This window comes from Telopea speciosissima, chromosome 7, assembly GCF_018873765.1.
Source record: "Telopea speciosissima isolate NSW1024214 ecotype Mountain lineage chromosome 7, Tspe_v1, whole genome shotgun sequence".
Lineage (NCBI taxonomy): Eukaryota > Viridiplantae > Streptophyta > Magnoliopsida > Proteales > Proteaceae > Telopea > Telopea speciosissima.
In genome coordinates this window covers 60,673,482-60,695,711 of record NC_057922.1, presented here as the reverse complement: position 1 = coordinate 60,695,711, position 22,230 = coordinate 60,673,482, and the positions used below count along the sequence as shown (strand labels likewise).

The 22,230-nt window shown below is 39.4% G+C and overlaps 1 protein-coding gene across 1 annotated transcript in view; it reads right to left on the bottom strand.

The window, feature by feature from the left end:
• Positions 1 to 583: 583 nt before the first annotated feature.
• LOC122668960 (xaa-Pro dipeptidase) overlaps positions 584 to 22,230 on the bottom strand; it is an 85,037-nt gene continuing 63,390 nt past the window's right edge. The window contains exons 9-16 of the mRNA XM_043865560.1: positions 12,189 to 12,272; positions 6,071 to 6,112; positions 5,831 to 5,901; positions 3,264 to 3,317; positions 3,060 to 3,165; positions 2,875 to 2,943; positions 1,185 to 1,328; positions 584 to 915 (exon numbers count right to left, since the gene is read on the bottom strand). Coding sequence (XP_043721495.1) covers positions 808 to 915; positions 1,185 to 1,328; positions 2,875 to 2,943; positions 3,060 to 3,165; positions 3,264 to 3,317; positions 5,831 to 5,901; positions 6,071 to 6,112; positions 12,189 to 12,272 — 678 coding nt within the window. The 3' untranslated portion in view covers positions 584 to 807. The remainder of the gene's footprint in view (positions 916 to 1,184; positions 1,329 to 2,874; positions 2,944 to 3,059; positions 3,166 to 3,263; positions 3,318 to 5,830; positions 5,902 to 6,070; positions 6,113 to 12,188; positions 12,273 to 22,230) is intronic.

Here is a 22,230-nt window from a genome sequence, read left to right as displayed (position 1 = left end):
TTTTATATTATATTATTTAACACCATCCGCCCAGAGGATGCGGCTATATAATTTAGAAACACAGGGGGTCGCATTGTATTTACGACAAACCTCAGGGGGTCGCAGTATAATATTCCCCTTAGTTTAAGGTCAGTTTTACCCTTATTTACCTTCTCCAAACGAAAAAAATCCCTAAATCAATTTAGGGTTTTACTTACACACCAGCTCCGACGAAGCTTGCAGAAGACAAATCATCTCCTTTTACCACCATCTATTTGAGGATAATACTCAATGACAATTCTATGCTTTGGATTTCTTCCACATGGAGCAAAGTATGTCTGGATTGAAGCTTCCATGGATGCCCTGCGGCAATTTTCCATTATGTGGCCACTGTCAGGCTCGAAAAGAATTTTCACTCTGACAGCTTGAACAAAGTAATTGCAATGAAGCTCTATGAAGAGGGCACCCCAAGATGTCTGGTCAGTTTGACAAGGAATTATTGATTCTGGGTGATTGGAAAAGTAAAATAAAATACATCGATATAGTGGTGGCTTAATGGAAATTCAACTATAAATCTTCATTGCAAAAAGCAATGAGTCCGTCATGGAGTCTTACAAAACAGAGAATTATAGTATAATTCTGTACTTCTGAAACAATATTAAAGGGTAAGTGGTTACCCAAGTAGAAAAGAATCCACATGGACATGAATCAGGAGAGGATGAGGCCTAAAACAGGATAGTTAGAAACCTTCCTTTCACTGCATATTCCCCTCAAGAAAGGGTAAATTACTGGTTGCTGACAGACTTTCCTTCTCCATTATTATCAGCATTAAGATCTATTGTCCAACGGCCATGGTGCACCTGCCATCACTGCTTCAATCTCCCATATCTCCCGGGGACACTTTGTGAGATTCTTGCAACCATTGGACGTAACATGCTACAAACACCAGAAAACAGGAGGAAAAGGGTTAGAAAAAAAAAATATATATACTTACAACCATACCAGAAATATTGGAGTTGTGAGTAAAGCCTAATCTGTAATTCCCAACTATTTGTACCACAAAAGAAAACCACCATGGCTTCCATCATATAATATGCATTATCCTTAACAGGTAGCAATTAAACATATATACAAGTTATTTGGATGAGGTTGGTGATCTGTAAGTGGTTTTATGCCAAAATATAGGGTTTTGCAGAAGACCATACCACATCACTTTCTATCCGGACACCACCAAAGCTTCTGTATTTGGTAATCGCTTCACGATTAAAGAACTTTGATGTATTTAAACTCTCCATCGCTGGGACCAGTAAGGCATCAATGAAATAGCATCCAGGCTCGACTGTTATTACCTATAATACAAATTTCCAACCTTAGCATCTTGGCAACATTGTGTGATGTGCTGTTCCATTCACAGCTTGCAAAATTTAATGGGAAGAGAAGAAGATAAGCCACTATAAATAATTTCAAACTAGTTTGATTAACAAAATGGTTGTTTCAGGAATTTAATGCTCTTAATAGCTTCCACTTTTATTGACCACATAACTTGCTTTATTTTTAAATTAATGATCACTGCTTTTTATCCTCTACTGATTCTCAGATTGCTAGTTTCTTCATTAAGTTCCTAGCATACAAAATCTCATGCTGGCAAAAGGTTAAAGCTTTCTGTTCTAGATCAGTGTAGGGATACTAAAGGTAGGAAGGGATGTTCTGACATGTAGAATGTGTCAATTTCCACATCCATTATTAAGTGAAGAAAATAAATAGGAGTCCAAAATATTCAGGAGAGTCTTCCAGCACATTTTCATGGACACCGTTTCATGATGGGATTGTGCTACACTAAGAGCATGTGAAACCAAATCTAACAAAAATGCTTGCTAACCTTACAAGTTATATGATAATGAGAAGCAGTAAAAACTCAAATCTTACTAGATCACTTGGATTCATAATCCAAAGCTAAGCAGGATCTCTTTGGAATAATAAACTGTACACAACAGTGCATTTTTAATGTAATGAAGGTTTGTAAAAAGGAAACTATTCCATGAAATGTGGCTGCCTTGAACATGTTGAATTCAAGTCTCAGATACATGTCAGCAGGCCACAACTTAATTTCTTCCATATTGATTTTTCTCAATTATTGCTACGGTATATTTCTCGAGTAATTGTGCAGGTTGATAGTCTTCTTATATCACACACGTTCATGAACTAACCTGTCGAAACAAATACCAAAATATATAAATTCTATGGATCAGTCTAAATTTTGGGCTTTCAGAAGTCCCCCTCTCTGTTACCTTGTGTCCAATGTTGTAACATAATTGTGAAAGTGTACAGTTTTTTAGCATATACATTAGCTAGTATTATTCCAAATGCATGTATACCTCTAACTCAACTCAACTAAGCTTCAACCCCAACTAAAGGGGGTTCAGATTTACCAAGGTGGTTCAATTTTGCCCACAACTGAGTGAGCAAATTATTTTCTCCCAGTATTTTGTAACAAAATAGAGATTTTTCAATGTCAAACATCAAGTTAGATATTCCAGAATTCGACCAAGGACAGTGGCCCTTTTCTAATTAATACAATGGCCCATTGTTCTACAAATTGCTGGGATGTCTTCGGTTCTTTGCTTAATTTGTTTTCCTTCTACAGTTAATTTCAAAACTAATATAATGAATAGAAATGAACAAAATAAATTTATAACCAACTATCTAAGAGCTTATCCAATCTAACTTAAAACATTCAATTAGACTACTTCATTTCCAAGAACGTCATGTCTCATTCCAAGTAGCAGGACCTACATTTTTCTCTCCAAACATAACTATAGCAGTCTTTAAAAACAAAATCTATTAGTGTCCTACTGTTAAAAAAATGTGCTTTGAAACCAAAAGAATATAACAAACCATGCCCTCTTGGAGTTCTCTAACTGTACGCAGGGATCTTAATCCTGGTTCTTTGGGCCTCTCCATTCCCTGCCAGACATGTAAAATTCCAATTCCCATAAAGAAAAATGAAGATTTTGATCTAAATACAAACAAGACTTTCATATCCAAAGAGAGAGAGGTTTAGGTAGCTAAATTTATCAGACCGTAGCATAGCCTCCTGGATCATGGGTGTCAATGCCCAACAAATGCCCCAGACCATGAGGCATGAAGACTGCACCCAATCTTTCAATCATCATTTCATCAACATCACTAGAGTCAAAACCCATGAGCACAGTTTAGATTAATAACTACCCTCTATCACTGGTAGTGAGTTTCATGTTCAAGAATATAAGTTCACGTGGAAATACCCAACAACGATGCCCCCTGTCTTCAGTGATTGAAGAGTAATTTTCTCAGCTAATCTGAAAATAAAAAACTTAAATGAATATAAAGAAAATAACTTAAATTCATGAACTGGTTTTATAAGTTTTGAAGTTTTAGTCATTCAACTTGGTACCCATGCAAGACATGTTGGTAGCAAACAAAGACACAAAATGGATACTCTGCTAGCAAGTCCAATATGAACACGTCCATGCAGTTCATTAACCACATTATGAGGCATATCTCCTACAGTAATTTTTTTATATGGTATTACAGAAATTATTTACAAAGATAGCTGCTATACAAGAAATCAGGATGAACTATTATGAGTAACAGCTAAAACAATTTTCTTGGTTACTTAAGGTCCATGGATAAGAGTTTTGCCATTTTTCAATCCCAAGAATATGACAAAGGAATCTAACTGATGCAGTTGCACTATACATTAGTCCCATATGGATGCCTAATTGTAAGTTTAGAAGGCCCCAAGGAGCAATTGGCAGTCCAATGGGCTGTAATTAAGCTTTGGGTAGTTATAGTATAGGTTGGCCTTTTATTTTCTTAAGTTTAATTGTAACGGGCCTAATTTATAAGTCCATAAAGCGGGGGCAATGTTAGTACATGGGATTAGCAGTTAAGTGTTTGAGTTAAATTAGGATACTTAATAGCTTCTAAGAGCTTTGTTTGAATCTATTTACTTTTAGTATAAGAGAGCATTTAGGAGTCCTTGTATGAGTCAGTTTAGGAATTTTAAAAGTTCTTTATATATGTAATACACCCCCCGTCAATTAGAGATGATTTGAATAAAGCATATGAGTTTTTAAGACTTATGGAGCTGTTGAGCTTGGCATACGAGATTGATATCCCAGACCTGATTTCTTCTCTTCTCTTTTCTCTATTGACTACAAGATTAGTTTCTGCAATTTTCTTCTCCTTTCATTTCAATTTTTAGTTCTAATTTTGTTCTTAGCATAAAAATCCTACATTTTTTTCTGGTTTCTTGAATTCCTACTCCAACTAGGAATTTTCTGAAACATTAAATCTAAACATTGGATTCCAATTCTGCTTCCATACTTAGCAATTGGCTTCTAATCCGAACCTTCTTACCATTTCCAAATTCAAACCTGAAAACTGATTTTTTGTTTTCCGACTACAAGTCTGATTTCAGTTTAATCGATCTTCAAGTTTTGTTTTCTAAGTTTAATCAAATTCCTACTGCAACTAGGAGTTTTCTAAAACTTCAAATCTAACCATTGGATTCCAACTCTGCTTCTTTACTTAGCAACTGGCTATCTGAACCTTCTTACCATTTCAAAATTCAAATTTGAAGCTGATTTTCTGTTTTCTAAGTTTGATCTCAAATTTCTGACTATCTTAGGCTTGTTATTTGGTACTGAAATTAAATCTCTAATCTGGTTTGTCCCAACCTTCTATCGATTCTAAGATATGGAAATTCCTTCTTCAAGTAGGAACCTTCAGATCCTAAGAATCTGATTATTGGATCAAGCCTGATTTCTAAAATTATATTCTCCCATCCAATTAGACCCTTTGACCAGAATTTTGTTTGCATCTGAGATCCATATTCAGGATTTTCAGATTGCAATAATAACATTCAATATTTCCAGAAAATTGAATTCACTAAGTGTTCATGCTACATATGTTGGATTCAGAAGTTCACCTTCAAGTTCGGAGACATAATTTAAATTTCATGAAAGTAACAAACATAAATATGCCAATTTCTAACTATCCCAAGGTAGTTTTTTTTTTTTTTTTCAAATGCCACAATAGACATGACTGAGACTTAAGGAACAAGGTGAATAGTTCATCTATGAATACTAAAATTGTGGTTTCTTGCTACGAGCAGATATTTTATACTATTTGTGCTTATTCGCATAAAAATTTTCATCTGTTTCCTTCTGTCAACTAAAAAAATTTGGTTTTCCTAATTATGTGACATGAGAAAGGAGACATCCTGACCCTTGATTACCAAATATAAATATTCCTAGCACTGATAGGGTAGACTAGCTGACACTTTGTGATTCATAAGAGACCACTATTATCATCAGAGAAAGCCAAATTGGGAAATCCCTTATTGATAAAAAATTGGCCCAACAATATCTTGTAGCTGTAGTTGAAGTCCCATTGGGCAGTTAGATAGAATCGACAAAAAAAAAAAGGCACAACCTTTTATGGCAAGGATAATTTTATTGACACATTCAAAGTGCCAAATTATATAGATAACGTATGTATAATTACACATATATATGTCCCCCACCAAAAGATTTGGAAATTCTACCTAAACTACACTTGAGAAAGATACGTACTTCCCTTGGGGAACCCCAACTAATTAAAAAAGGTACACATCATGGCATAGGCTAGGTAGCAGCATGCCTTGTCTTCAAACCTTTTATTCCTATTGTTCAAAACCACCCAATACACCACAAAAGGACTAAATATCCAAATGTAGGAGTGGGAGGTAAGATGTATTTGAGAGAGAAAACTAGCCAATAGAAACACAAAAGAAAAGGCAGACACATAATTCCAAAAGCACCCTTACTTATGCATATCTACCCAGCTTACTCCAGGTTTCATTGTAGATATGACAGCATTGTGGGCCTCAAGAACAGCCTGCAAGAAATACTTTAAGTCTTACAAAAACAAGAAACTCATAGATTGGGTTGGAAGAGCTGAATCCAATAAACAATAGAGTCTCTGATAGAGCCTAGACCATGCCCAGAGTCCCAATAATAAGAAATACAAATCTGATTCTTCACGACTATTTTCAGAGAGCACTTACATTGTAAATAAGGCATTGATCACTTGTAAACTTCCCATTGACCTGCAACAGCGCACAAATATGCAAGTTTGGAAAATAAAAAATCCAGAAAATGAAGGCAATAGCAATTGCACAGGACACCTTTAATAAGAACATAAAAAGGAGACGAAATTCATCTTAGATGCATATTAATTAATATTTCCCTAAGGGTGTAGCCAATGCATGAGGCTCCTGCCATTGCGGGGTCTGGGGAGGGTCATAAATTACGCAGCCTTACCCAAGGTTTAAAGTATCGCTATCTTGTATCATATCGGTCGGACGATTTTAAGAGACGTATCGTATCGTATCGGAGATACATATCGATCGGTGCAAAAACACATGAAAATGATCAAAATATACATGGAAATACACTTTTGGATACAAAAAACAATATAAACAAGCAATATATGTCATATATCATGCATATACACTAAGAATTGTGAATAATGTATAACCAGACAAGTGCAACACTTTGAAGTTGTTATAAAAGATGAGATTTCATACATGCAGAATTCCTCTATTTCCATGAAGAATGTTGGGGTGGATCAAACACATGTCTGTAAGGGTCTTCAAGAATAAGAGCAACTAGGATGATGTTGCGTACTGACGAACATAAGCACAATACTGACCCTTAAGGAAGCCATTTTCAGTTTTGGGTGAAAAATGGAGGATTTGATTTCAAATCTTTGCAAATGTATACAAAGCATGCATCTAATAGTTAGTTGAACCTATTCTCCTTGAATCATAGCAAAAAAAAAAAAGGGAACTGAAATGCAAGATTTGAAGCAAAAGATCAAGTTTTTTGAAAAAAAACCTACCTTTCCCTTCAAGTGTTGAGTATATCTTGTATTCCAAGGATTCGAGTGTGATGTGGATCCGACCCGACCCGACATATTTTGTGGCGCGACCCAAAGGGAGAAAAAGTTAAGATTTCTATTTGGACAGCTCCTATCCTATCTGATGCTTCTTGGGTTTGGCGTAGGATTTTGCCGCTTCAGTCTATTGCCCTACGGGCGGGCCATCCACTCCAAAATTGCTGATTGTGCCTCTATGTCTCTTTGGCTTGATCATTAGCACCATAGTTGTCACGGCGATCCAAGTCGGTGGAGGGGTGTCAAATCAATATATCGACATGTCGCCCGCCATGGCGATCATGTCGACCATGTTTTATTTTTTATTTTCTTTATTTATAATGTCATTTAGTATGCTATAATGTATACCCTATAACATAAAAAATCAACATGAAAGTGTACTACTACTCTACTATTCTCTATTTATAATGTCATTTTCTCTATTTTTATTTTTTATTTTCTCTCGACTCTCTCCCTGTCTCTGTGTGTGTAATTGTGCATGTGTGGCTGTATGCAAGGCAACAAGAAGAAAAAATAAAACCGAGAGGACTATGGCTGTAACTGGAATAAATCCCTCTCCCCTCTGTCTCTCGACTATCTCCCTGTCTCTATGACTGTACAAGCAGTTGCAAAGAAGAAAAAAAAAAAAACCGAGAGGACTATGGCTGTAACTGGAATAAATCCCTCCCCCCCCTCTGTCTCTCGACTAGCTCCCGTGACTGTACAAGCAGTTGCAAAGAAGAAAAAAGGAAAAAAAAAAAAACCGAGGACTACTAACTGGAATAAATCCCCCCCCTCTGTCTCTCGACTCTCTCCCTGTCTCTGTGTGTGTAATTGTGTATGTGTGGCTGTGTGCAAGTCAAGAAGAAAAAATTAAAAAAAACGATACTACTAGTACTGGCTGTAATCCTTACCGGAGGCTGGGAGGAGAAGAACTGAAGAAGAGGACTGTCTGTGAGGAGAAGAACTGAAGAACTGAACTGAAAGATCGAGTTGCCGGAGGTTTGGGAGGAGGAAGAAGAACCAAATTAAAAAAAAATAAAAAATTACTTGCCTGGAGTCCTGGAGGTTGCCGGAGGGGTTCGAACTTCGAAGGAGTGAAGAACTCTCTCTGCCAAGAGTTGCAGGAAGCCAGGAACTAAAGCCAAAGTTGCCGCTTGCCAGAGTCACAATCCTCTGTCTCACGAACTCTCTCCTCTGTCTCGACTCTCTCCTCTCGACTCTCGAACTTTCTTTTGGCTTTTGCGATTTCTATTTCCCCCAAATTAGGGCATATGATTAATGTTTTTAATTTTTATGTCAATGTGTATTACAGGTGTAACTTGAACCAATACACATTAAGGAAAAAGCATCTAAGCTATTAAATGGTTTTTAAAAAAAAAAAATAATAAGCCTAACTTTTATACACTCAAATGTACAAATATCGACCGATATGCCCATATATCATGGTATGGCGTCCATGGCGACGCCATATCGGTTGATATTTGTACATTAACCATGTCGGAGCTCGATATGTAGTTTTCTCTAGCGCCAGGACGCCATGGCGACGCCATGACAACTATGATTAGCACCCAATAGGAATTCTAAGTCACTTTTTCAGTTCCAAAGCTATCTACAGTTCAGGTCTTTCAAAGCAATATATGGTTGCTGACATCATTAGCCTAGGTCATTGGGTTCCTCCAGCCTCCTCCTCTCCTTTGCTTTCTAATGTGTGAAATGTCTTGCCATCCATAACCAGAAGACCTCTTGGTAGGGGCGATAACATTATTTGGTCTCCTGCTTCTTCAAGCATCTTCAGCTCTAAGGCGGCTTGGGATTATATCCGGACTCGAGCTCCCCTATCTCTGTGGCACAAGCTTGTCTAGTTCAAATTCCATATCCCTCGCCACAGCTTCACCGTTTAGTGGGTTATCTCCAACTGCCTCCAACGCAATCCTTCCTCATCCATAGAAAAATCTTTTTTTCGCCAGTATGTTGCCTCTGCTGTAATGTTGTGGAAGATATCGATCATCCCTTTTTTGCTTGCCCCATCTCCTCTTCCATTTGGAAAGAGGACCTTGCAAAATGTTGGCCAAGAAGTCGTCGGATTCTCCAGTTCCAAAGGGAATGGATTTGGGTGGATATGTGGTTCCTCTATCTAAAATGTTGTGGGTAAGCTCGCCTTTAATACCGCCATCAACCAGATTTGGATGGAGCCCAATATCAAGAAATGGACCTCCAACTCCTAGCCTCTTTGGCAGATTTGGGACTCCATTTCTTTTTATATCAAATCCAAGCTTTCAGCTGTTACCTCTACTTGTATTGATTCCCCCAAGGAACAGGCATATTGTTGTCTCCTAGAGTCTTCTTCCCTCCTTTCTTCAGACCCTGCCCTCTGCTTCCTGAGGGTTTGGTCCTATTTGTGTATTTGTTCTCCTTCTCTTATCCCCCCTTTTTAGGGGCTGCTGTATCTTTTCTTCTTGATAATGAATTTATTTATTCACCCAAAAAACGATTGAAGAGGTGCTGATCTGAATTCTGTGCACAAGTTCAGGGTTCTGCTTGTCAAATCTTTGTTCTGATAGTTACCTAGGAGAGCCCTAGTTTAAGCTCCATGCTCTTCACCTAATTCTCAACTTATATTAAGCTATTCAAGTGCACACATGCCACATGTCAACCTCGTACTTTGTTATTGGACTAAACTTCTTTAAACCCTAATCTCCTCCAGAAACTCACTCCCTGCCAAGCAAAAACCTTCATCTGTGCTTATCACTATTTTTGTTCGCTACTTCAGCACAAAACCTCCTCATTCAAACCCTAGTTTCTGTAGCGACTTTACTTAAGTGTTCATTCTTGCAATATAATTCTACAGCCAAAAAGAAAATTCCAGCAATTGAAAAAGTTCATTTCGGTTCTTTCAAATCAGCTTCTCAAACCCCCATTTAGGAAATTCAGCTCCAACCATCAATGAAGTGAATCTACTATCTGGTAGTCTCCATTGCCGCTCACATGGCCCAAGAATAGTCAAAGTATAGAGTTCAATTAAATTTAGGATAAAGGTTTGGTTTTTAATAATAGAATGCCTTTTAATCGATGATTAGATTTGAAATAAGATTATTGCCAGCAGAAAAGTGCACTGTGCTAGCTGCAGCTACAGTTCCTTTCTGGATAGTTGCTTATTGAGGAGATTCTTTATATTTTCCAGATATATTTAAGTCTTGCTCAGTTCTTTAAAGCGTTCTTTCAATAGCTTCCCCCTTTGTTGAAACCATATTAGTTTTCTTGCTTGCATATTAACTTTGCAGAATTGAAAATCAATTGCCACCCAACCCAGGCCCTTTAGGACATCTTTGGTATAGTTTTTATTTTTTATTTTTGCCTTAAAAAACGTTTTTGGTTGCGTTTGGTATCGTTTATGGAGCCTGTTTCTATTTAATAAAGATTGAAAAAAGCCAAAAATAAAAAATAGATCAAAAGCCGTTTATAATTTTTCGGAGAAAATTGTTTCCACTTGTTTTTGCGGACACATTAATGAGCACATGCTCATTAACCTCAAAACTGAAGGGTAAAATAGTAACTTGGTTTTATTTTAAAAAAGGCAAGCCACTACCCACTACCCCATGCTCCTTCTTCTTCTTCTTCACCGATCAAAAGGCTGACTGGCCTCTCCTCTTTCATTAGGGCTTTTCGCTCTGTCGCCTTCTCCCCCTCTCTCGGAAACCCTTTCTCTGGTTCCTCGCCCCAAACTATTTTATCCTTCAATCGAAACCGCAACCGTCGATTATCTCTCTTTCAACCGTCTTAGGCGGCTTCTACTTCGACGGCATCGCTTCAGCAACTGCTGAGTAAAGATGAGATGGGTTAGAGTAGAGGAGACTTGGGATTTGGGTACTGAGAGTGACAAAGAGGTCTTTGATTTTGATGCTGCGTCGACAGCCAACGATTTCAAGCATTTGGAGTCCCCTTCGTTTGAAGTGAAGGAACTGGAAGAGCTTCTGGAGTAGTGGAGAAGATCGAGATTGGCTTGGCTGTATAAGGAATTGTCGTCGCATAAGGCAGCAACTCTCATTCGGATACCTAATGCGAAGCGGAAATGGATGACTCAGGAAGATGCTACTTATGTTGTTGTTCATTCACTTCATTGTATGAGGATTCGTGAGAATGAGGCCAGATTTCTCTGTTGCGGTTTTGTGAAGGAATGGAGATGGAAGATGGTTGAAGGGGGAATCCCTTTACCCATTATAAAAATTATTTACACTTACAGGTAGTTACCAAAGGGTTTTTTCACTCCATACTCTATTATGACTAATGGTTACCAAACGATTTTTATGTTTTGATCAAAAATGGTTTTTATTAATGATTTTTAGTAAATAGGTAAAAATCAAAAATAAAAATGATACCAAAGATAGCCTTAGTTCTCGAGAGAAAACACTACCATTTAGCTTGCACTATTCTTTCAACATTGCAAATTGCATATTGTTTGGGACCTGGGTTCCTATCAACCAAGTTTTGATTTTTTGCAACTGAATCGTACACCCTCTTCTTCTTAACAATACCTACCATATTCCAACTTCTTCTGTTCCATCTCCATCTAGTATTTGAAATCTTACTACTCTCCATTTGTCATTTCTCATTTTCCACCTTATTTTCAATCTTGTTCCATCTAGGTTTTAATCTTTGGGCCTATAACTGACAAGGTTCAGAGTTGTTAAAAAACTTCTTGTTCTTGTATGATAAACAGGAGAAAACACTACCATTTAGCTTGCACTATTCTTTCAACATTTCAAATTACATATTATTTGGGACCTGGGTTCCTATCAACCAAGTTTTGACTTTTTGCAACTGAATCGTACACCCCCTTCTTCTTAACAATACCTACCATATTCCAATTTCTTCTGTTCCATCTCCATCTAGTATTTGAAATCTTACTGCTCTTCATTTGTCATTTCTCATTTTCCACCTTATTTTCAATCTTGTTCCATCTAGGTTTTAATCTTTGGGCCTATAACTGACAAGGTTCAAAGTTGTTAAAAAACTTCTTATTCTTGTATGATATACAGGTTATGGGCAAGAAGGTTGACAAAGTAAACTGAAATGAACGATATAATAATAAAATTATCCAGCAAAACATATCGGCACCAACTAAAAGAGTGTAGGAAAAGGTCAATTAATTCGTGAAAGCTAAGACGTGTGATGGGGCAATAATGCAGAAGAAATGAAGGCTAATATTTTATGCTCAGAGAAGTAAAATCGTAAATGTATATACTCACAGGGAATGAACATGTTATGTCAGAACCATAAAAATGGTATTCAGCCCCCATATCTAGCAATGCCATATCTCCATCATTTAAAGTCTGCCCAAAACAAGGTATGAGAACCGCAAATTGTACAAGAAAATTATTAATTTACATAGGTTGTTTCCAATAGTATATTTTTCTTTTCCTGGTAGAAAGATTGATTGTATCCAATAACTCAAAGCCTAGTCTTTGGGTCAAATAAAAATTAAACAAAGAAAGAGAGAAACTAGGCATAAAAGATTAAGTCTACCTATTGGTATCAAATGAATATTTTCGAACACGTAAAAGGGAAGTTCTCAACCTAATATTCTGCGCATATTTTGAAAGTGAAAAAAAACAAATGTTCAAACAATGACCACTTCCAGATTTCTTCTTATGTCTCCAGAATTATCTGGTAATTTCGACTAATTTAATGAAGCTATTATGAGCAATATTCTAACAGAGCTTTGGCTTATAGTTACAAGCTGCTCTAAAGCTATGTACAACACATGTTAATAACGCCAACTTTTCAAATAAGTAAGATATGCTTGCCTTGCCATATTAAAAAGAAAATATTCTCTGCAAAATAATTTGAAGACCCGAAAGGAGTTTTAAGCTGTGTTTGGTATTTAAACTTGGATGCATTCTATGTTGATTTCACATTCTCGGACAATAAAAACAACTACTTTATCATCTGAGAATGCAAAATCAACTTAGAATGCATTCCAAACACTGCCTTAGTGAACTGTATCAAGGTCACTATCAGCGGGCAGGCCTTGGTGCAACGGTAAGTTTGCTTCATTATGACCAAGTGGTCATGGGTTCGAGTCTTGAAAAAGCCTCTCTACGAAAGCAGGGGTAAGGCTGCATACATTATGACCCTCCGCAGACCCTACAGTGGCAGGAGCCTCATGCACTGGGTATGCCCTTTTTTTTTTTTTTTTATCAAGGTCTTTATCACAATGAAGATGAAGGTGACTCGTAATTATATTGAAAAGTTAAAAAATTATTATGTTGGACAAGCTCAAAAGTTGAAACAGGTTCAACCAAAACTCACACTTTAGAATTCCTCACCAAAATTGTATTCAGACCCTCTCCAAAAGTGAGAAAAACATAAATTCCTCCTTCCATTACATTGTCTGAATATGAGTCTTTAACAGGAATCAGTCTTCTTGCACCCTGAAGAATATTTGGGCAAAGGAAGGAACCTACTAGCATGCAGTTTTCTGCATGGTGTAACTGGTGTACCTATCTTGACAAAATTCTAACAATCAACCATCTGATTACAAAGGGAATCGTCATTCCTATGCTCGCCACTTGTATGTTAGAGCTTTAGAGGTCGTACAAACGTTTTTCGTCATTAACCTTATTCCAAGAAGCTTGGCAGACTTCTTTGAGTCCAGGTTGGAGTTCCTTTGGACGTCATATGGATGTACCAGTTGGCAAGGTTCAAAAACTCGGGTTTCGGTGGCATCTCGGCCAGGCCAGAAACCGAGTCGAGCCGAGATCTCGGCGAGTTGATGCATTTTTTTTTTTTTGGACTCGGACCCCCAACTCGGTGGGTTGTACACATATTTTGGGTCTGAAACTTGGTATCCAGCCTATTTCAGGCCATTTACACACAATGGCATGCCCAGATTTGCCAAAAAACAAGTCCAAATATGAGTTTCACTTTGGACCATAGGTTGGTAGGCGACGAGTCGTACTAAAACAACATAATCTATATATAATTTAGTAAAACATAGCAAATTAGCAATCAAAACATTCTAATTAGCACACATCAATCAAAACATTCAAATAAAATGTACATTACATCAATGTTCACTTAATTTGTTACATAAAATGAGATTGAACAAGAAATTCATCCCTATATCGATCCACATAGAATTCCCATGTCATGGAATTGCTATAGTGTTGCAGATAGTGTGACACAGCTTCCATATAAGTCTTCTGATCAACATATACCAATCTCCCTATCTTAGGGTACATGGGAGGCTGTTGGTATGAGGTGTAAGATCCACTGCTATATTGAGTTTGAGGCATATATGACTGGTTTGGGACTAGGAATGTATACCCAACACCTGACCCAGAGCTTTGACTGTCATACTCAGCTGCTGACTGCCCATATTGACCATAGGCACTATAATCAGAACCGGTGCTCTGCTGGCCATAGTCATAGCCATGATGATGCTGAGATGATTGCCATGACTGATGCTCACTAGTAGTATCTATACTCATGCTTCCGAAACTTGTAAGCATGGTGTTCATACTGCTGTTGTCCTCCTCCTGAGCATATGACTGATGTGAGTGTTTGCGACCCTTCTTTCTGTTGTATGTTTTAGGGTGGCCACCATGGTCTTGATCTTGAGTGGCATGCGTAAACTGAGACTCACCGGTGAAACTCACAGGGTCCTCCTGCGTTCCAACTTCTTGCTCGTACTGCTCGCGCATCCCCTCATGACGATCATCATAATAACCACCACTCCGCATGCCACTAGCAGCAGCAGCTTCACCCACCATCACCATCACCATCACCATCACCATCACTAGCATCACCGGTGTCATCACCACCACCATCATCATCATCGCAGGGATTTCCTACGAAGCTCAAAAGGTTTCGGTGACTCTGCATGTGCACGCCCCTCTTCGTCGACATATATTCATCAACATCGATGCGATTCGAGACGCATGGTGGGGTCGGGCCTACCGCGGATTGATCCATATCAGTGTACCACGATCCCTCACCCACTGGAATAGGGGATCCTCATCGTCATCGAGTCCTCTTGAAAAATGTTGGACGATTCAATGGGTTCTTTATCATTGGCCTCAATTCCTTCACGTATGTGCCTCATCCTTAATCTCATATTGTAGTGCACATACACAAGCTGCTCCAGTCGTTCGCTACCCAACCTATTCCGCCTCTTTGAATGTATCAATGAGAATGTACTCCAGTTGCGCTCACATCCGGAGGATGAACAAGTTTGTGAGAGCACTCTCACTGCTACCTTCCTCAGGTTGGGTGAACTTGTACCATAAAGCACCCACCAGTCGGCTGCATTACAAATATAGAATAGTAAGAATATGTACATTCTAAAGAGATAAAATTATAATTCATAAATGTAATATCATGCCACCTATCAAGGTCTGACTTTTGTCTACCCTCCACTGCGGCTAGTCGACCGAAACTTGCTGAGGCCTCTCTGAAGTATTTGATTTATTTTCAATTTGAGGCATTAGTATTTCCTATTTAGTAATTACATTCATAAACTAACTACCAAAGTGCCAAAGTCCCATACTCTCACCTCATCATTGCAAGCAGCTTGTGTTTTTTGATGGGGCTCCAACTTCTGAGTAACAGCTTGAATTGCCTCTAACAATTCTATGTCTAGCCCAAGATCATGGGAGTAGTGATACTTTGGATTCAAATAGTATGCTGGTAAAGTAGACACCACAAATATGATTTGTTAGTGACTTAATCACTTTAATGCCTTTAGGATTTTGAATATGTAAATGTAAAAAAGTTATAACATTTAAAGTATAAAGTATGTTGAACTCACCAGCCTTATGCAATGGATGACTCAAGTGCTTCTCCACGCTCATCAATGATGTTAGTGTAGGACTTTGCACTTGAGGTATAGCAGCTCTAACCATTTCCTTCATTTTTTGGATGGCGCATAAATGTGGCCCAAAGTAGGCTTCTTCTCTGTATCAACCATCCTCGATCTTGCCACCGGCTCTAATATGCAACCACTTTCCCAAGTCCTTCCAAAATCCATCATTTGCAATAGTGCATTTGTCTACCTTTGCTTCTTCGACTTAGAACCTTGCGCCAACCATTCGCGACTTGCAAACATACACCTTAGACTATCGCCTTACTCGAAAGCTCTTGATGCAATGTAATTGGTGGCAAATCGAGTGACACCAGGCCTCACTAAATCTCCATTGCATTTCTCCCTCATCAAGGCTAAAGCATAAGAATGGTTGTACACAAATGTTGTCAGCTTGTCTTGCCCTATTTACCACACCCGCCACCAAAGTCTTTTTCCCATGTCCTTGACATTAAATCAATAGAATGGGCTGCACATGGGGTCCAAAAGACCGGATCCTCTTACTCTTCTTATTCATCAACTTCTCTCCAGCCTTTTTATAGTTGGAACCGTTATCCGTCGCATTTTGGATAACGTTCCTTGATCTACCTCCTCCGCACTTGCTTGACTCCTTATACAAGTATGATGCATCTTTTATATGCATTGATGCATCGATAGACTTCAAGAATATAGTCTTTCCATTGCGACTCACCATGAAATTTATGATGGACAGCCTAGTAGGTCGAGTCCAACCATCAGCCATAAGAGTAACCCGTATGTCTCCCACATTGGCTTGAACCATCGATGTATTCTTTTAGCTCCCTACCTCCTGAGGCAAATATACCTTGTATAATTCAAATGGTGAAGGTCCCTTCCATCTGCACTGACCCTCCTGCGACATCAAGGAATGCATTATAGTATGTTCCTTGTGCTACATTGGCTGGAATGCCATGGTAAAGCATGAACTTGCTGAAGGCTTTTCGTGCTTTCTCTTGTTTACCACCAAATACTTGTGGGATGGTTGGCTGGTAGGCATCTTGTTGCCTAAAAGTGGTGGGATCCTGCTCAAAAATGGGTTCTGGACCTTGTACTCGTGGTCGGGTTTGGGGTCGTGGTATATTTCTTGTCCCAGTGCTTCTCCTCCTCTCATCTTCTTGCCTTTGGTGCGGTGAGCCAGATCCCCACTCCTCTTGCTTGCTCATATGCTCTTATATTATCAAAATGAAAACTTTGTCTACTCTCAGCCAAAGTCTGCTGGTAAATTCTCCATTCAGCCTTTGATTGAAACTCACCAGGTGGAGGCCCAATGTCAGTATCATCTCCGCCACGGACCTCTGCACCAGCCCTCTCTAGTATTGCCTCATTAAACTCTTGTTGCATTCTTTCCCTCTCAGATTTTTAATCTTCCTCCTTTCAAATGTTGTGTCATTGCACTTTCACTTGGATAGGAACATTTGGGCATGATGAAACATCCTTGCTGTGCAGGACAGTGTTGCTTTAACCTGGTGGCTCCTCCAGGATAGCAACTTCCACATAATTGCATTTGGACTTCTTTTTGTCTGCGGACATGGGAACTCCATGTTGCCATGCTATATCGGACATTGTATACAAAATGTCTTATGTTTTACACTGTTACATAAAAAAGCATGTATTAAGTGATCCATGGTTATTAATACATGCTTTTTTATGTAACAGTGTAAAACATAAGACATTTTGTATACAATGTCTGATATAGCATGGCAACATGGAGTTCCCATGTCCGCAGACAAAAAGAAGTCCAAATGCAATTATTGTGGGAAGTTGCTATCCTGGAGGAGCCACCAGTTAAAGCAACACTTGTCCTGGCACAGTGCAAGGATGTTTCATCATGCCCAAATGTTCCTATCCAAGTGAAAGTGGCAATGACACAACATTTGAAAGGAGGAAGATTAAAAATCTGAGAGGGAAAGAATGCAACAAGAGTTTAATGAGGCAATACTAGAGAGGGCTGGTGCAGAGGTCCGTGGCGAGATGATACCGACATTGGGCCTCCACCGGTGAGTTTCAATCAAAGGCTGAATGGAGAATTTACCAAAGCAGATTTTGGCCGAGAGTAGACAAAGTTTTCATTTTGATAATATAAGAGCATATGAGCAAGCAAGAGGAGCTGGGGATCTGGCCTCAGCTGCACCAAAGGCAAGAAGATGAGAGGAGGAGAAGCACTGGGACAAGAAATATACCACGACCCCAAACCCGACCACGAGTACAAGGTCCAGAACCCATTTTTGAGCAGGATCCCACCACTTTTAGGCAACAAGATGCCTACCACCCAACCATCCCACAAGTATTTGGTGGTAAACAAGAGAAAGCACGAAAAGCCTTCAAAGAAGTTCATGCTTTACCACGGCATTCCAGCCAATGTAGCACAAGGAACATACTATAATGCATTCCTCGATGTCAGCAGGAGGGCTGGTGCAGGATGGAAGGGACCTTCACCATTTGAATTATACAAGGTATATTTGCCTCAGGAGGTAGGGGAGCTAAAAGAATACATCGATGGTTCAAGCCAATGTGGAGACATATGGGGTTACTCTTATGGCCGATGGTCGGACTGACCTACTAGGCTGTCCATCATAAATTTCATGGTGAGTTGCAATGGAAAGACTATATTCTTGAGTCTATCGATGCATCAATGCATATAAAAGATGCATCATACTTGTATAAGGAGTCAAGCAAGCGCGGAGGAGGTAGATCAAGGAACGTTATCCAAAATGTGACGGATAACGGTTCCAACTATAAAAAGGCTGGAGAGAAGTTGATGAATAAGAAGAGTAAGAGGATCCGGCTCTTTTGACCCCATGCGCAGCCCATTCTATTGATTTAATGTCAAGGACATGGGGAAAAAGACTTTGGTGGCGGTGTGGTAAATAGGGCAAGACAAGCGACAACATTTGTGTACAACCATTCTTATGCTTTAGCCTTGATGAGGAGAAATGCAATGGAGATTTAGTGAGGCCTGCCACTCGATTTGCCACCAATTACATCGCATCAAGAGCTTTCGCAGTAAGGCGACAGTCTAAGGTGTATGTTCGCAAGTCATAATGGTTTGGTCGGCAAGGTTCTAAGTCGAAGAAGCAAAGGTAGCACAAAGCATCATTGCAAATGATGGATTTTGGAAGGACTTGGGAAAGCGGTTGGCATATTAGAGCCAGCCAAAGTGGCAAAGATCGAGGATGGTCGATACAGAAGAAGCCTACTTGGGGCCACATTTATGCCGCCATCCAAAAATGAAGGAAATGGTTAGAGCCGCTATACCTGGCGCAAAGTCCTACACTAACATCATTGATGAGCGGGGAGAAGCACTTGAGTCATCCATCGTATAAGGTCAGAGTTCAACATACTTTATACTTTAAATGTTATAACTTTTTTACATTTACATATTCAAAATCCTAAAGGCATTAAAGCGATTAAGTCACTAACAAATCATATTTGTGGTGTTTACTTTACCAGCATACTATTTGAATCCAAAGTATCACTACTCCCATGATCTTGGGCTAGACATAGAATTGTTAGAGGCAATTCAAGCTGTTACTCAGAAGTTGGAGCCCCATCAAAAAACACAAGCTGCGTGCAATGATGAGGTGAGAGTATGGGACTTTGGCACTTTGGTAGTTAGTTTATGAATGTAATTACTAAATAGGAAATACTAATGCCTCAAATTGAAAATAAATCAAATACTTCAGAGAGGCCTCAGCAAGTTTCGGTCGACTAGCCGCAGTGGAGGGTAGACAAAAGTCAGACCTTGATAGGTGGCATGATATTACATTTATGAATTATAATTTTATCTCTTTAGAATGTACATATTCTTACTATTCTATATTTGTAATGCAAATTGATCGTGGGTGCTTTATGGTACAAGTTCACCCAACCTCGAGGAAGGTAGCAGCAGAGCGCTCTCACAAACTTGTTCATCCTCCTGGATGTGAGCGCAATCGAGTACATTCTCATGATACATTCAAAGAGGCGGAATAGGTCGGGTAGCGAACGACTGGAGCAGCTTGTGTATGTGCACTACAATATGAGATTAAGGATGAGGCACATACGTGAAGGAATTGAGGCCAATGATAAAGAACCCATTGACTGTCCAACATTTTTCAAGAGGACTCGATGACGATGAGGATCCCCTATTCCAGCGGGTAGGGATCGTGGTACACCCGATATGGATCAATCCGCGGTAGGCCCGACCCCACCATCAGGCTCAGAATCGCACTCGATGTTGATGAATATATGTCGACGCAAGAGGGGCGTACATGCAGAGTCACCAAACCTTTGAGCCCGCCGTAGGGAAATCCTCGCGATGATGATGATGGTGGTGCGATGACACCGCGATGCTAGTGATAATGATGGTGATGGTGATGGTGGTGAAGCTGCTGCTGCTAGTGGCATGCGGAGTGGCGGTTATTATGATGATCGCTACGCAGGGGATGCGCGAAAGAAGATGCAAGAAGTCGAACGCAGGAGGACCCTGTGCGCTTTCACCGGTGAAGTCTCAGCACGCATGCCACTCAAGATCAAGACCATGGCGGCCACCCTAAAACATACAATGTAAAGAAGGGTCGCAAACACTCACATCACCATATGCTCAGGAGGAGGACAACAAGAAGATGAACACCATGCTTACAAGTTTCGGAAGCATGAGTATAGATACTACTAGCGAGCATCGACCACGGCAATCATCTCAAAGATCATCATGGCTATGACTATGGCCAAGAGAGCACCGGTTCGATTATAGTGCCATGGTCAAGATGGGGCAATCAAGAATGAGTATGATACCAAAAGCTCGGTCAAAGTGTTGGGTATACATTCCTAGTCCCAAACCATCATACATGCCTCAAACTCAATATGGCAAAGTAGTGATCTTACACCTCATACCAACAAATTCTCCATGTACCCTAAGATAGGGAGATTGGTATATGTTGATCAAGACTTATATGGAAGTCGTGTCACACTATCTCGCAACACTATAGCAATTCCATGACATGGGAATTCTATGTGGATCGATATAGGGATGAATTTCTTGTTCAATCTCATTTTATGTAACAAATTAAGTGAACATTGATGTAATGTACATTTTATTTGAATGTTTTGATTAATGTGTGCTAATTAGAATGTTTTGATTGCTAATTTGCTATGTTTTACTAAATTATATATAGATTATGTTGTTTTAGTACGACCTGTCGCTCACCAACCTATGGTCCAAAGTGAAACTCATATTTGGACTTGTTTTTCGCAAACTGGGCATGCCATTGTGTTTAAATGGCCTGAAATAAGCTGGATACCAAGTTTCAGACCCCAAAATATGTGTACAACCCACCGAGTTGGGGGTCCAAGTCCCAAAAAAAAAAAATGCATCAACTCGCCCAGATCTCGGCTCGACTCGGTTTCATGCCTGGCCGAGATGCCACCGAGACCTGAGTTTTCGAACCTTGCTAACTGGAGGATGCAGATGGGAAGTAGAACACGCCCAAAGCTAAGTCTAATCCTGGCATTGTTTTGGTACATTTGGTTGCAGAAACATTGGAGAGTGTTGAGATGGGCTACTTTACCCGATAGGGGTAATTTAGTCCTTTTGTTTTAGTTGTTTTATGTTTTACTTTTTATTTCTTTTCTGTATTTTTCCCTCTATCCGATCTCTATTTGGGATTCCTAATTGGAGTGGGAATTCCTAATAGGAATAGGACTAGGGGGGCATTCATACTTTGGCTATGATTTGTGGTTATTATAAATAAGGGGCTGGATGATCGATTCCTGTCATTCAAGCATTCATTCAGTTCTAGTTTTGGTAACATGGTATCAGAGCCTTCTTCTCTGATCTAGGGTTTTCAAAACCTTCCCCCTCCATCTATCTTCTCCACCACCCTTCTCCATCGATTTCTCTTCTCTTTCTTCTTCTCCCTTGATCTCTTCCATCCTTCAAGGGCAGCACTAATGAGGCGATCACATTATGATCTAGTTTCTGCCCTCCATCTCACCTCAAATTTTATGCCCTAAATTCTGTTCTCGATAGCTGCTGCCTCCATCTACCTGCGATTTTGGACTGCTCTTGTTTTTTGGAAAATTAACCCTATCGAATGGGAGGTTGATTGTTCATCTTGGAGCACTGCTGGAAGACCTCTGGACAGCACCTATCACAGCTACATCAGCATATTCTGAAGACCCTCAAGTTCCAGCCCCTCTTTTCTCTTATTGATCTCAACTGTCAGGGTTTTTTAAAACCCGGACACCATATCGATTTCTGTTTTTGGGCTACTTGCTTGGGGAGATTTTTTGAGGGACTGTTCCTCTATCACAATGCTACACTCGACCTGCTTATCAGCCTCATCTGCTGCAGTTTTTTTAAAGATCTGATTCTTCTTAATTATTGGATCGATTCCTGCTTGGCTGAATTATGGGTGACTCAGAGATGACTA